We start from the raw sequence: 16,068 nt of genomic DNA on the forward strand, positions 1-16,068 counted from the left end.
TTAAAGGGTGAGGATGTTCCATAGTATAATTTTTATTATTTGAAAAGGATACCAGAAATGGGAGGGAAGGGGATTCTGCCAGCTGTGGAGGATTCCAGAAGACTGCGGAAATAGCCACAGGAAATAACTGCCAGACTCTCTGAGAGAACCTGACCCCCGCATAAACACCTGTGCTGATCAGTAGGCCACAGTGACGTTCTGTGTCTCCTAGAAAGATTATCCGTTCAAAGCCAGTGTCCAGTAATGCTTGGAAAGTGTGAATATTTCCTGTATGCAGGATGCCTCCTTCCTCCAAGGAAATACTCTGCTTCGGGGGGTCCAGGTACTACTTGTAACCTCAAGTAGGTCATTCTCAGGTGCCCATGGACCAAGGCTTGTCTAGGCATCATTCCACTCTGGAATTCTGAAAATCCGCGTGCTAAACACACAGACCACTCCACCCACCATAGTTAATTGCTACTTTCACGGTCCCTGGGGCTTCCCTCATAGCTCAGTTGGGAAAGAATCCGCCTGCAATGCAGGAGACCCCGGTCACTTTTCATTTTCACTTTCTTTCATGGTCCCTGACCTGCCGATGGGTGTGTGTACCATACCGGTGCAGGCACCCTAGGAGTGGGTAGCAAATTCATGACAAAGACCCATTTTGAATGTATATTCAACTGTCCTATTGAGGAAAAGATACAAGCCCACAGATAACCCAAAGCCGGCTCAGGGCAGCCTGTTGTCAGTCACAGAAGCCTAGAAGTACCCTCCCAACCATGGGGGAAGCGAAGCTTTTAACTAAGAATATGTTTTGATTTCTTTTCTATTTATGGGGGTAAAGAAGGCAGTGAGGCCAAACCCCACAGCACCCCAAGGGTGCATGCTCGAGGTGAGGGGAAGAGATGGGTGCCTGCAGATGACTCCTGCGTGAGAGATGCACAAGGCTTGCTCAGCCCAGCGCTAAAACCAGGGATGTCTCCAGGCCCGCCCCTGGGTGTCCTTGTGCGTTCGTAGCAGGTAGGGCAATTGACTCACTCCGTTGACGTAAGGCAAGAAAATAAGCATCTTCAGACCCTTTTGTTGTTTTAGTTTTTTCTTTTTTTTCCCTTCCCTGAGGCTCAGAGGTAGCTTCCTGTTCAGAATAAAATCCAGAGGATTGAGTCAGAAATAGAACTGAGTTCTAACCATTTTTGTAGCTCTTTATCCCCTTCAGCACCATTTCCCTATGTTCCTCCCCACCTCCACCCTCCACATCGCCCAACAAACTCACACCTGGGCAAGCTGTAATCTTAGCAATGCAACAACTCACTGGTGACCTTGAGGACATCATCTTGCCTCTCTGAGCCCAGTTTTTCATATTTGTTAAAATCCCTGATACCCTTTTCAACCCAACCTATGACACAGAAAAGGTGTGCGGATTGAAACCAGAGAACCCATTGGAAGAGCTTTGGAAAGTTTAAAAGTGATAGAAAAATGTAACATATTGCTGGCTTAATAGTGTTTTTCTGGTTGTTTTAAAGGATGATTTTTTGAGGGGTAAATGTTTTATGGAAGTGTTAGAGTTATATAGCAAGTGAAAATCCCGTTAAGTGTGCAGTAAGATGAATTTTCACAAGATGAATTCCTACATGTAACCAGCACCCAGATCCAGGAGCAGGGCGTCATCCCCAGGGCAGAAGCCCCTGGGTCCTCTTCGCTCCCATCAGGTACTGCCAGGCTTCTCTCCAAGGGAATCACGCCTCTCATGGCTGCTCCCACTCTAGCTCAGTTTTTCCTCTTTTATACAGTGTGCACCTTGGTATCTGGCTTCCTCTTACCTTGCATTCTTCTGCGAGATTCCTCCGTGCTGTTTTGTGCGGTTTCGGCACACTCACTCACAAGGGCGCTCTGCTGTGTCTCCTCCGCGCTGTTTTGTGGCACTTTCACTCACAAGGGCTCCGCACTGTTTTGTGCGGCTTCGGGACACTCACTCGCAAGGGCGCTCCACTGTGTTTCTAGACGTCCTTTCTCCTGTCGCAGTCTCCAGGATGGGGCCCGCCAAGGATGTGCTGCTGTCTTCCACATGCCCTGGGGTGAACTTCCGTGTGCGCGTTTGTGTTGGGTGTCTACTAGGGGCGGGCTTCCTCAGCTTTACAGATGCTTCAGTAGGTACTTCCCAATTTTCCCAGCATTGCTGAGCCAGTAATCTCTCTTGCAGGTAGCATTGCACAGAAGAGTTTTCCATTGTTCCACGTCCTTGTGGATATGAACATACACTTAGTGTTTCTCTTCCTTTCTATTTTGATGGTAGCATCCTGCTACAGTAGTATCCCATTGCAGTTTTAGTTGACGTGGTCCTGATGACTAATGACACGGAGTTTCATGTGCTTATTGCCTTTTGAATATCCTCTTTTATGACCTGCCCGTTCATAGCATCATATCAGTTGCCTACTTCCCCTTTTGGCCATTTTTTGGGGGTGGGAGAGACATATCATATTTATTGAACAGATTTAGTGACAACTTTGAGAAGAAAAATGTAAATCGTGATAATTGCATCGCCTCTGGTTTAAAGAGACTCAGAAAGGAGTGCAGACTGAGGCAGTCTGGACTGCCTTTGACTAGCCCAGCATCCAGCCAGCGTAGGAGTTATTTATGCACTATAAATACTGTCTTTGATTGGGTAGAGGTAATGCAAATATATTTTCTAACTCAGGCTTGTCTTTCCACTCTTTGAATGGTATCGTTTGATGGATATGTTTTAATCTTAATATACCCCTATTAATCAATGTGTTTTTTCCCTCTTTATGGTGAGCTGTGTTAAGAAATCTTTACCTACTCCAATCTCATCATGATACCCCTCTCTGTTTTCTTCTAAAAGGTGCTTTAGTGATGCTATTATTGTATGACTTTTCACATTTAGACCTGTAATCCGTCTGTTAATGAAACTGGGGTATAGAAGAGATTGTGTCAAGAAGAGATTTTGAGGTTGCTGTTTTAATATCAATATTCAATGGATCCAGCAACAATTATTGAATTCTTTCCCTGGACTCTAAAATCTGTACTTATTTCAAAAGGACCATTTTCTTTGTGAACTCAAGAGGAACACAACAGTTTGTTTTCCTGAGAGACAGTGTGCGCCTACTCTATGTCAGGAGCTTTGCATCCATTATCTTATCTGATCTTTAAGACAAGCCCACAAGTAATGTATTATTCTTCCATTCTGTAGTTGAGAAAACTGAAGCTTAGGAAGGACAAGTGATTAGCTGAAGGTTAAGTAATAAGCAGCAGAGTGGGGATTGCATACCCCATCTTTTCTGGCTTCAGGGCCACATCTAGCTCTTTCTTCAAGCTTCACGGGGACAGCATTCATTAGAACCGTGGAAGGTGAGTGACCAGTGAGATTAGGACATTAAGCTGTAATCAACTGGGCTGTTCTAGTAACCGAGAGGAGTATTTTTACCTGGAACATTCATGAAACACAGTTATTCTTTGCCCTCAGTAATAATAATGGTTAATGGTCAATCACAGTGCCCTTTCACTGCAAACCTCCCAGGAGTTTTTCGTGTCTGTTTCTTGTTCTGAAGATTAAGTGTAAGGTAGGTATTACCTTTTCCGTTTGACAGATAAAGAAACCGAGAATCAAAGAGGTGAAGTGAGTTATCCCAAGGTCAGATATCCACAGCAAAATAGTGGTAGAGCAGGCGCAGCATTTCCTTGGCTGAGTCCCCCTCCCTGTCCGAATCGCTGTACTTCAGGATGCAGCCCATTAGCCCTGACCAGCCACTTCTGGCATTCATGCCTCTTGGTTTGTGTCTGCCATTCTGACTGCCCACTGTCCAGGAAGAGTAAGTCGCTCTTGCAGCTCTCCACCTGGGAGCTTCCTGCTACTCTAGCCTCTCTGTCAGCCCTAAGGAGGCTTCTGGATCCTTCCTTCACTTGCCTCCAGCACAGCCATGCCCGAAAGCAGAATGCCAAATTTGAAAATGTTGCCTGTCACCTCTTTCCAGACACAAAACTGTAACTGCCAAAACTGTTTCGTAATCCTCCCCAGCTAAACTTCTGACAATCCGATTTTAAAGACTCTGTCAGATTTTTGCATTGCTGCTCTTCCTCTCCTGCCTTCTGCCCTCAGCTTCTGCCCTCCCCCCAAAAAAGCCTATTGCCTTCATGGCACAACACCAAACCAGAAAACATCTGCACCGTGGGGAGAGACTCCAAGATTCTCTTCGGGTCTTTTTCCCACTGCTGTGAACTGTTCCAGGAGGATCTGACGTCATGTGAAAAACCGAGAGGAAGAAGAAGAAACTATTAAGTCAGAGATAGGAGCTCAGAGAGGGGAATGATTAAAACTAAGTACGAATGTGGGGAGAATGGACACTGAGTGGCTCTGATGGCCAGTCCCAATTCTCACTGGCAGGTCCATAAACCGAAGCTTCGTTCAGCAGAGCTCCATGCATGGGTATATTCATCTTTTCTCAGCGCTGTTATTGTAACACACACACAGTCATACACAGCACATCCCCCAAAACAGTGCTTCATCAGAAACCTAAGAACAACTGTTTGTCTTCCTAGTCTCTGCTCTATAAAGTCCACGGTTTGTAGAGTCTCACAGAATCACTCAGACACCCATTACAGTGTCACAGAAATACAAAGGCAGAAGCACAGGGCATAAATAATGATTCAGAATTCCAATTTCATTGTTTTTTTTTTTTTTTAAAAAAAAAAAAACTCCTCTCCCTTTTTAAACAAACACTTCCCGTAGGCAAATGAGACTTCTGGATTTTGGTTTTCTCTTTGAGCCTAGAGCTGCTCTCCCCTTTCTCCTTGGCACTTGATCTGTATGATTGTCCCTAAAATGCCACTGGCCTGGCACTGCAGTCCTGTCTTGGGCAAAACCTCCAATTAAAATCAGCAGGAAGTTTGCTAGAATTAGGAATTCCAGCCCGGGCTCCCCACCTGGGTGGCTCTGAGAGGGAGGCCTGCGCCTTTGAAAGCACGGATGGGAAGCCCCGGGTGGCAGAGCCTCTGCCCTCCAAATGCCCAGCGGCTCCAGCTGTGTCGCCGGGAGGCCTGTCAGTTCCTTGGCAAACCCTGGCTGAGGCCAAGACTGAGCCTGCAGGGGAGCAGCAGGGGCATCTCCGTAGACCACAGTCCAGCTCCTCCTCCGGCCTGGATTTGAGAGGGTAGGAACAGTACAGTGGGGAGTGGAGGACACACTGGGTTTGGATGGAGACATCCTGAGCTCTGATCTTCTGTGTCTATGTTGTGTGACCATGGGAACATTGCAGTCCGCTTTGGTCCTCCGAGCCCTCTCGGTGGGATGGAAATCATGAGGCAGTCCTATCTCCTGGGGCTAATGTGAGGATAAAGGCTGGCTGCCATGATAGAAAAAGCACTCAACCCTCCACCCCACCAGACCTCAAGGCTCAGGTCTAAACGTGCAGGAGATGGCTGGATATTTCCAGGGCTGCTTCTTCTCGAAGGTTCTCTGCCTCTGTGGTCAAAGCTGCTTCCTGTGTTGCCTCTGTGGGAGCCTGCCTACCAGGCCCCAGGGGGTTCCAGCTTTAGAAATGAAAATGCAAGTTCCTGCCCTCCCTCCTTTCCTCTCATCAACACTGCCCCCAACCCCCACTCCATCAGAATGAGCTGGGGTCCTATCCAGCAGAAAGATGCTGAATTGGACGTAGTGAAGTTCAGCTTTGGCTGAAAAGGGAAGATGCTTTGGATCTCCAGGGACAGAGAAAAGCACCTTAAAATTTGGTGCTCACTGTCGCACATGGACTACCTTGTGGTGGGAATTGTGTCAGCCCTCTGTGAGACCCGACCCCCCCACCCCCCGGAGCTGGCCTATTAAACTGCTCCTGCATTGCAAGGGTTGAGGCAGGCTGTCACCAGCCAGCCTGGGAAATGATATTTATAGATCACGGTCCCTCCTACCCCTGGTCCCCAGCCTGTCCCTGAGCACTTGTCGGTGAGCTCCAATTATCTGTGAATGGAGGAGAGGGATGACTGGCAGATCCAGGGGAAGCAAGGAATGTGCTAATAGGCCCTTCACACGTTCAAAGTTTCAGTATTTTTCCATTATTTCCATTTACGTCTCTTCTTATGGCCTGCCTGCTTCTTCCGGCCGGCTGTAATTTTATACTGTGATTCGTCGGAAAGTGCGCCCATGCTGGCATCAGAAAAGCTTGGTCTGGAATGTGGCATAAGCTTGTGATGTCAGACAAGTCCGCCTGCTTCTCGGGGCTTGGCTGGCTGTGCTGCCTATGGTTATCCACAGTGTTCTGGGAGAACTCCGGCACAGAGCCTGGTGCACAGTGAATGCTTGGTGGTTGAGCACGCTGGCTTCAAGCGTGCCTGCCATCCAGCCTGGCAGGGTTTCTGAGGATCAGTGACCGCTCCCCAGAGCAGTAGCTAGAGGTAGAGAAGGTGCAGGAGATTGCTCTGATGGTGGTGGAGTCCCCATTATGAGAAGCTGCTTGTGCTAAAAGGACAGGGGTGCGAAAAACTGGGATGGGCTTGTTTTTTCTGGTTTCGCTCATCTCTTCAAAACGAAGGACTGGAATCTAAGGAAAGTTCACTGACATCGGGAATTGGGACTTAACAGTAACATTTCTACCTGGTCTGACCACTCTCTCTGCCCCGCTTCAGAAAAGGATTGTTTGCATGCAGATGGTCCATCAGGGGTCTACATTCCCTGATTCTGGGAGTTAGAGTCTTGGCTGAGTTGCTTCATTCGCATTCCACCCACTCTAATTACGGGGCTTCCCTGGTGGCTCAGAGGGTAAAGAATCTGCCTGCAATGCGGGAGGCCCAGGTTCGATCCCTGGGTGGGGAAGATCCCCTGGGGAAGGGAATGGCAACGCACTCCAGTATTCTTGCCTGGAGAATCCCATGGACAGAGGAGCCTGGCAGACTTACAGTCCATGACACGAGGGAGCCGCTGCCACTTTCACTCCGCCTTTACTCCGTCACCTCTGCCCCCTCTCCCGCCCCCTCCTCCTTCACTCTGGGTGGGCCCCTGCTCCCGCACCTCCTCCAGCACCCAGGCCTCCCGGGGCCCCACCTCTCTCCTCCCTCCTCTCTTCCTCCCGCCCGGCGCTCCCCGCCCCCTCCCGGTCTCCCGCCTCCTTCGAGGTCCTCCTCTGGACCCTTAATGCCTTCTTTGATCCGGCCCACAACCTCACGATTATGCAGGTGCCAGGCAGCTCTCGGCTGCGCCTCAGAGGGCCTCTGTCCCCGGTGCCTCCCGCTCGACAGGGCTGGAATCCTAATCGGCCCTTCGCCCCTCCTCCGGTGGCGGCCTCCCCGGGGGCCTCCATCTGCCCCCTCCCGCCCGCCCCCAGGGTGCTGAGAGCCGGGCCACAAGGAGGCATTGATTCAAGGAGGTGGTGGGGGGAGTCCTGACAAAGGGTTCCAGTGATGAGACACGAGAAAGGGGGCGCTCTCCGGGCTTATGGAATGCCTTGCGGATGGGAGCAGAGGAGCTCTCAATGGGGTACTGTCCTGTCGCCTGGAGAGGGAGTGACGGGGCTAAGTGTGGGCCCTTTGAAAGGGGCGTTTTGAAATGGCGCTCCGGTCAGATGGAACCACGCAATCGGAGCCGTGTGGCGGGCCCCTGTGGCTCGCAGCACTCTCCATGACTCAGAGCCCATATTCAGTTGATGCTCTGGCTCCGGAGGTGGGAGCCGCGCGGCTCATTGTCATTCCAGCTCCGTTTTCTGAAGGCTGGGCCCTCTGCTGTTCTCCAGCCTGTAATAGGATTGGCCCGCACGAAGCAGAGACCGCGGAGGCCTGGAGCTGTGTGGGTGGAAGGGATTGAAAACTCATACTGCAGCTTGGGAGACAGAAGCGGAGTTTGTTGTTGTTGTTTAATGAAAAATAAGAAAAAATATTAATTTTGGTCTGTTCACTCATTCAGTGGTCGTCGGCTCATTCATTCAGCAAACGTTTCTGGGCTCCATGCTCAGAGATGGAGGGCTCCCCTCTCTCATGCCTTAAGAGACTGGAGGGGAAACTGACCAAAAGACTAGGGGCTGCAATACAGCGTTCAGAATGTCCTGAGGGAGGTTTCATTGCCAAAGCCAGGCTCATTCCCTGGACTTAAAAGCAGAGCCCTTCCAAGGAGCGCTCTAATTATGCCTCCATTTTCCCTCAGCTGATAAGCACAGCAGCATTCTGGGAAGCCAAGTTTCAACAGTATCCATTTCCAAATGTCCCAGTAACCAAAAGGTTTCCCTCCACCCCAGAGAGATAGGGAAATCCTGAAAGCTTCTCAGTAGCTTCAAAGGAAGAGCTTATTCTCTGGGATAAGAATACTTATTATTACCTTTTTAATAATTGGTCTATGCCCAGCTCTGTGCTAAATGCTTTACAGACATCATCTCATTCAGTCCTCTCCCTCACCGCCTAAGATAGGGTTTATTATTCTCCTTTTGCATATGGACCCTGCGTCTCAGAGACATGAAGTGACTTGTTCCCGTTTATGGAGTGGAGCCTCAAACTAAGTTCGGCCTGGGCCAGCGCACGTGCCATTCAGGATTAGGCTGCGCTGCTTGCCTCCTGGTTCTTGGGCTTGGCGATTGTGGCTGGGCAGAGGAAATGAGAGAACAGGGGCATCGCTACCATGTCCTACCAGAGATGCAGTACAATGCAGAAGGGCTTCTGTCTCCAATTTTCTAAAATGGGGCTCCCTGGCAGCCCAGTGGAGAAGACTCCAGGTTCCCAGTGCAAGGGGCATCATGGGGTCGATCCCTGGTTGGGGAGCTAAGATCCTGCATGCCACACAGCACGGCCTAAAATAAAAAGCTGGGGATCAGGAACCACTGCCACCATTGGCATCCTCTCCACCAACAGTACTGCGGTGCTTGGCAGCCTTAAGAAATGCTTCCTTGACTCTTCTTTGAAAAAAAAAAAAAAAAAAAGCCTTGGCTATGAGCCAGCAGGTTCCTCTACCCACTTGCTGTATTATTTGCCTCCAAGCTTCTCTTGCCACGTCTAGAAAATGGAGCTGAGAGTCCCTTGGCAGGAATAACAAGAGCCTAACTTTTATGGAGCCCCTAATACCTACCGAGTTAGGGACTAAGATTTCACATAAAAATTCATGCCATCCTTACCACAGCCCAGCGTGGGAGGAGTGATTAGGGAGGTGAGGGAAACAGCCAGCATTCCCCGGGCTCAGGAGTGGAGGAGCCAGGACTCAAAGCGATCTCAGACTGACCTCAAGTCGCAAGCTATTTTGGGGGTGTTGTTGTGAAGCTCAAGTGAAAAATGGGAGGGTAAAAAGTGCTAGACACACGTAAGGAATTATTCTTAGTGTGGAATACGGCCAGGAGGGGACTTGCACAGAAATGAGGAAAGATGAGAGGCCGCTAAGCTGACTGTCTTACATCTTTTTTTTTTTTTTTAATTTATTTTTCGGTTGCTTCTTATCTGGTTGAGTATCTGTCTTCATTGGAATGTTCCAGAGGCTGGAACCTGGGACAGGCTCGGGTTTGTTTATAAAAGCGTTGAAGGGCTGTGGAGAGGGGGACCTAGACATTCGTACTGTGATGGAAATTTCACTGAACTGAAATTTTGGAGAAAAATGGGGAGAATAGCATCTTCCTTATATGTTCTGAAACTGCAATATTAGGATCACGTGAGATCATCAATACGGAAGCACTGCCATATCTCCGGAGTAATATAAGATAGAATTCATTTTTGCTGAAGTTTTCAGATGTTATGGGAAGAATCTGTGAAGAGGGTTGAAACATCAGGTGTAGGGTAAAAGAAATAACCCCTCAATTCGTCTTTACTGCTGACTTTCTACACTCTGTTGTCATTCAGCAGGGTTTTTGAGTTTATACACTTTAAGGTTCTGAATCAAATGCCTTTGAGATGAATGAATAATAGATTTAGAAAGCTGAGAGGACCTCAAAGAACACTTTTACTCCATCCCTTTCCTTTTTACACATGAGGACACTGACCCATTAGAAGGGGAAGTACAAGGTCATGTAGCTGGTGTGCGGCATCACCCAGAGCTCCACTGTCGTTCCCAGCAATGACATTCAGTGCCCTTCCTATGATAACTGCCCTACCCTGTCCTTTCATCCTCTGGGCAGCCCCACTTTGCATGAGCAGCTGGAGAACCACAAGCCCACCCATGATGGTTAACATTCTCCATCTCCCCTCTGTCCCCCAGGACAATTCAGCAGTGGCTTGCAAGGGTCCAGTCGCTTCTCTACTGCAATGAGAACGGGTTCTGGGGCACCTTCCTGGAGAGCCAGAGGAGCTGCGTGTGCCACGGCAGCACCACGCTGTGCCAGCGCCCCATCCCCTGCATCATTGGCGGGAACAACAGCTGCGCCATGTGCAGCCTGGCCAACATCTCGCTCTGCGGCTCCTGCAACAAGGGCTACAAGCTGTACCGAGGCCGCTGCGAACCGCAGAACGTGGACTCGGAGCGCAGCGAGCAGTTCATCAGCTTCGAGACCGACCTGGACTTCCAGGACCTAGAGCTCAAGTACCTGCTGCAGAAGATGGACTCGCGCCTCTACGTCCACACCACCTTCATCAGCAACGAGATCCGCCTCGACACCTTCTTCGACCCCCGGTGGCGCAAGCGCCTGTCCCTCACTCTCAAGAGCAACAAGAACCGCATGGACTTCATCCACATGGTGATCGGCATGTCCATGCGTATCTGCCAGATGCGCAACAGCAGCCTGGACCCCATGTTCTTCGTCTACGTCAACCCCTTCAGCGGAAGCCACTCGGAGGGCTGGAACATGCCCTTTGGCGAGTTCGGCTACCCGCGCTGGGAGAAGATCCGCCTCCAGAACAGCCAGTGTTACAACTGGACTCTGCTGCTGGGCAACCGGTGGAAAACGTTTTTCGAGACGGTCCATATCTACCTACGCAGTCGGACTCGGCTCCCTACCCTCCTGCGCAATGAGACTGGCCAGGGCCCCGTGGACCTGTCCGACCCCTCCAAGAGGCAGTTCTACATCAAGATCTCGGATGTGCAGGTGTTCGGGTACAGCCTGAGGTTCAACGCCGACCTCCTGCGCAGCGCCGTGCAGCAGGTCAACCAGTCCTACACGCAGGGCGGCCAGTTCTACTCCTCCTCGTCTGTCATGCTCCTCCTGTTGGACATTCGGGACCGAATCAATCGCCTGGCCCCCCCTGTGGCCCCGGGGAAGCCCCAGCTGGACTTGTTCTCCTGTATGCTCAAACACCGCCTGAAACTGACCAACAGCGAGATCATCAGGGTGAACCACGCCCTGGACCTCTACAACACCGAGATCCTCAAACAGTCGGACCAGATGACAGCCAAACTCTGTTAACCCGGACTCCCGGCCGCGGGCGTTCCCTTTTGTTGTACAAACAGAACAGAACCAAGCAAAGCAAAACAAACACACATTTGTAAAGTGTAATTACTATTCAAAGGAAAGGAGGAAAAGTCTTCATTTGTTGGAAACGAAAAAACGTTCTAGCAACTGTATAAAACCGTGGGGCATGTTTGTTATTTCTATACTCTGTCGTGAAGAAGGGTCTCAGTCTTGGGAGGAGCTTGGAGGGAGGTGCTGCTTAGGCCTCAGGTGCTGTATTGAGGGGGGGGTGGGATGGGAGAGAGCATATGCAACGAATTGTAAAGATCTCTGCTGTGCAGGTGCTAAGATTAAACACGAAAGAGAAAGCTATATGTAATGTAAACCGACACTGCCATTTTTCCTTGTGGGAGGAAATGGACATAGATAAAGAAGATATTTCTTCGGTTATGATTTCTTCCCTCTTTATGCTTAATTCCTTGTGGTTCTTTTGACTCGGCTGCACATGAGGGTGGAGATTCAGTGACAGCACTGTCTCACCCAGATAGCTTCCCTCACACTGAATAAACTGAAACTCACTGAAGCTGGGCAATAGGGGACCCTGGGACCCTGGGACCCTGGGGGAGAGGCATTCACATAATCACAGGGTGTTAAAACCATCAAGAAACCTTTGAGATCAGCCTGTTGATCTCCTTGATTGCATTTGGGAGCTAGCCTCAGAGAGAAATGGCGAGCCCATGGCTACATATGGTTACTGGCCAAACAGCGAGGTGACCCTGCCTCCTGACCCCGTTGGCTGTGCTCCTTCTAACATCATGCTGGCCACGGTGGTGTTTACTCCTCCAGCTGAGCTGCCAAGGGATGGAGTAGCTTTCAGTCTCAGGTTGTTTTGATAGCCCTTTTTTTCTTCTAACGAAGAAACTTATTTCAACTATGGTCTCAAAAAAAAAAAAAAATGGTGTCAGATACCCTAGAAGCGCTCTGAGTATTTTACTTTGATTTAAAGTCAATACCTGAAATAAAATAGGGTGGGTTTTAAAATTGCATTGGTCTGCCAGGCCAACTTCCCCAAGTGGGTATCTAAAACATGATCCTTTAACTCAATACACACACACACACACACACACGCACACACAATGCACTGCCACTACCACTTCTTGGGCATCTCTGAAAACTGAGAATCCTTGTCTGGGACTTGGGGTTTAAATTGAAAGGAGAGCTGTATGGAAGAGAACTCATTTCAAAGCACATCTGTAGAGGATTGGGGCAGAAAGCGTGTCTTAGCCTTCAGGAACTCTGCATTTATCTTCTTGCTACGATAGTACTTGCTAGAGATGCTTCAAGCATCTGAGTCTTCATTTCCAAATTGGCAGAGAAATAGGACCACACACGTCAGGGTTGGGAGAGAAAGCAGGACTCCTCTGGTCTCGGTGTCAGCCCAGTGCAAATCTTGTCTTTGGGACATCACCCCTGTCTGCTAACTGGCCCATTCCTGGGATAGGAAACCCATGTAGTTCTGTCTTCCACATTCCTTGGAGTCCTCTTTTACTGAAGGGGATCAGTAGTGCTCATGCCAGCTTATGTTATTAAACAGATCTAATTATTAGATGGTTCTTCTACATATTTACTAGCATCTGTGTACCTTCCACTCACTGGTTCCAGTTCTAGAATGTACATTTCTCATGTCAGTACTTTCATAGATAAAATACAGAAACTATCTCAGGGCTCACCAGAGTCTGTAACACTTTGACTCAAAGAAAAGACTTACCCCCACCCCGCCTATATAGTTTAAGATGAAAGGAGGAGGCTTCAGTGCATACAACACATAAGACCTATCTAGTTTAAGTATGTGTGCAGAGGGGGGAAGTTATATCCTTTTATTTTTTCGCATAGTGAAATTCCAAACTTAATGTCCCAGTTTTTAGTATGAATTAGCATGTATTTTGATACCAATTTAACAATGTGTGCTTCACACTATCATAGTAGTTTGGCCCTCAGATTTTGAGCAGATTCGATATTCATTTAGGTTGGAAATTATTCATGCAAAGGTCACATAGCAGCTATTCATCAAGCAAAAGATTTCATAGCAGTTCAGTAAATCATCAAACATCTCAACAGCCCACACCCTCTGGACATGGAGCTGTAACCACTGGACCACAGGGAAGTCCCTCTTCAACACTTGGGAGATGAATGGGACATGCCAGAAAAATGAGATCTGTAAGGAAATGGGTTATGCTTTTTGTGCCCCTCATACATTGATGAGAAAGACATATGAACCAATAAAAAATGAATAATTACAGTACACCATGATGAGTGCTGTTGTGGGGTCAGATACACAGAGAAGAGCCCTGAAGTTATGAACTCGGTTCATGCAGCTGGCACAGGCTTTAGATGGGCGTGCTCATCCTGAGTGTTGAAAATGAAAAGGACTCGGGCAAATAACAAGAAGGCTCTTCCCCAGGCTTCACCAACCGTGAGTGTGTGTGTGTGTGTGTGTGTGTGTGTGAAAGTTTTCTTCTCTTTACCTTGACAGTATTACTGAATAATTACATCATATCATATTACAAAGAGAATAAACAATGTCTAATGATTGGAAAGGGCAGGGAAATCAGATAAATTTTCAAGGACAGAGAGATTCAGACATCAAAATATTTGTTCAAAGGTGAAAGGAAAATACTTTTATATAAGGATACAAAGTTCTGGGGATTTCCAGGCATCTTCTGCTTGGGTCCAACTCTTTGAGCTAACAAGGTCCCTCCAGCTATTGGGGAAGACAAGCCTGAAGCCTTCAAGTGAGATTTTAATTCAATTAGCATCTTACCAGTTTGATGCAACAACCAAGGACCTATGGTGTCTGATTAATATGCTGATGCTAAGGCAAAAGAGTGAACAGAATGCCCCATTGGATAAGCCTGACAGCAAAGCGTGGCATTGCCATGGAAACCACAGAAGGCCATTAATTAGCTATCAGATAAAATCATTGGAAAATTCTGGACCCTGGCATATCTGCCCCCTTCAAAGAGGAGGGCAACAAGAGGTCGCACTAACAGCAAGGCTCCCTTCATTGATTGAAATCATAATTGCACAGAGACTACATGTCATAAGTGGAAGAAAGATTAGGAAGTAGAACAAGTTGACATATAGAAGGAAAAAGGCTCGGGGATTATCCATCGCCACAAATATTTTTTTTAAATGTAGCGTAACTTGTTGGGTTGTCTATGTTGATAAAATCATCTCCATGACAAACACTTTCTCCTATTCCCCATTCTTTTTGGAAAGAGGTGAGAAGAATGACATGGATCCACTAGATGGTGATAAATGATTGAGGGAAGCTGTCATAGAGTCAAGGCGAGAGAAATGATGAACCCCTAAAATAATAGATGAAGATTGTAGAACGTTCAAGTTAATAGGGAGACATTTTTTTTAATTAAAAAGAAGACATTTGTTTGCTCATTTGTTTTACAAGTGCCTGAAAAGTTTTGTGAAAATCAAATTAAAAAAAAAACAAACACTTTTCCTTCCCCATTGCATTCTACTATAATTTTGGTATGTTTTATTTGAATAAAGTATTGAATTAGTTGTTGTTTAGTCACTAAAAAAAATAAAGAAGGCAGACAGGGGAAAGAAAAGATTCATTAAAATATTAATAGCTAGATACATAAACATAATAACCAAACATACTACACAAATAACCACAATAAATGTACTTGGACAAAACTGATCAGTAAAAAGAGGTAGTCAGACTACAAAGTACAAATGTAAAAGTAATGGTAGAGAAGTTTGAAAAGAAAAAGATGCATAATGGTATCCTAGACAGGTATTAACTAAGAGGAAGCTGATGTAGTACCATTAATAGCATTCAAAATAGACTTTAAGGCAAACAATAGGATTAAAGATGGTCAACTCAGCAGGGAAAGTGCAGAGATGTGCGGACACATGGAACAATGGACTCTTTGGGGTAAAGCAGTCATTAAAGGTTTGTAAAATTTCATCCTTCAGAGATGAAGTTATGCTCAACGTTATTCTGCAAAATTTGCACACTGATCATGATCATAGTTCCCTTTTCACTGTCTCAAGGTGAAAGAGTATCCAGTCCAACCTCCTAGCCAAGACAAGAAGCAGCCCCATGATACTGAAAAGAATCAACCATAATAATCGGAACTGAACTTCATATGCAAATAGTTTCTCTCTTCTATGTCACCAAAATCGTCTCTAATGAGCATTTTTCCAGTTGAAGATCAGTGCAAATCTTTGGTTGGTTACAATAAGTTCAGACTGAGCAGAGCGCCCTCTCTGCCTGAGAACAAGATAATACCAGGGGCTCCAGCTGCACCAAACCAAGAACCGAGACGGAAGATGTTACCTGAATGAACTCTCCTTTCTCAACATCCCTGTCTCTTTAAATCATGATCAGAGCCTGAAATGACAAGTGGAAGGTCATTCCTCACTTCAGTGTTGCATCTAATGGTAAGCATTCTGCACGAGGCAGGCAGTACATTCTCTGACTACTTGGGCCTGGAAGCCTCTTTCCCTTCAACAACACAAAGATCAAGACACATTCAGGGAATGGAATGGGACTGTTTTGATCCCATGGGGAGAAAATCACCTCAAAATCATGGTCACTCTGAGGGGAATTACAGATGTTTTTGAGAAATGGGAAAGCTCTGGATTCTTTCCAAATAAAAATGTACCTTCACATACATTTTTGCCACATACATTTTTGAATATTTCACAGATCCCTTAATCATCTTTCTTGAACATTCTAGAATACGACAAACCTTCAGTAAGTGCCTCTAAT

The 16,068-nt window shown here is 47.3% G+C and overlaps 1 protein-coding gene across 3 annotated transcripts in view; it reads left to right on the forward strand.

Annotated features, from left to right (window-relative positions):
* BRINP1 (BMP/retinoic acid inducible neural specific 1) overlaps positions 1–11,720 on the forward strand; it is a 198,638-nt gene extending 186,918 nt beyond the window's left edge. For all 3 annotated transcript variants that reach the window (XM_069573829.1, XM_069573831.1, XM_069573830.1), the window contains one exon: positions 10,145–11,720. In XM_069573829.1, the coding sequence (XP_069429930.1) occupies positions 10,145–11,285 (1,141 nt within the window). In that variant the 3' untranslated portion in view covers positions 11,286–11,720. The remainder of the gene's footprint in view (positions 1–10,144) is intronic.
* Positions 11,721–16,068: the final 4,348 nt, after the last annotated feature.

The sequence above is a fragment of the Ovis canadensis genome, chromosome 2 (assembly GCF_042477335.2).
Source record: "Ovis canadensis isolate MfBH-ARS-UI-01 breed Bighorn chromosome 2, ARS-UI_OviCan_v2, whole genome shotgun sequence".
Lineage (NCBI taxonomy): Eukaryota > Metazoa > Chordata > Mammalia > Artiodactyla > Bovidae > Ovis > Ovis canadensis.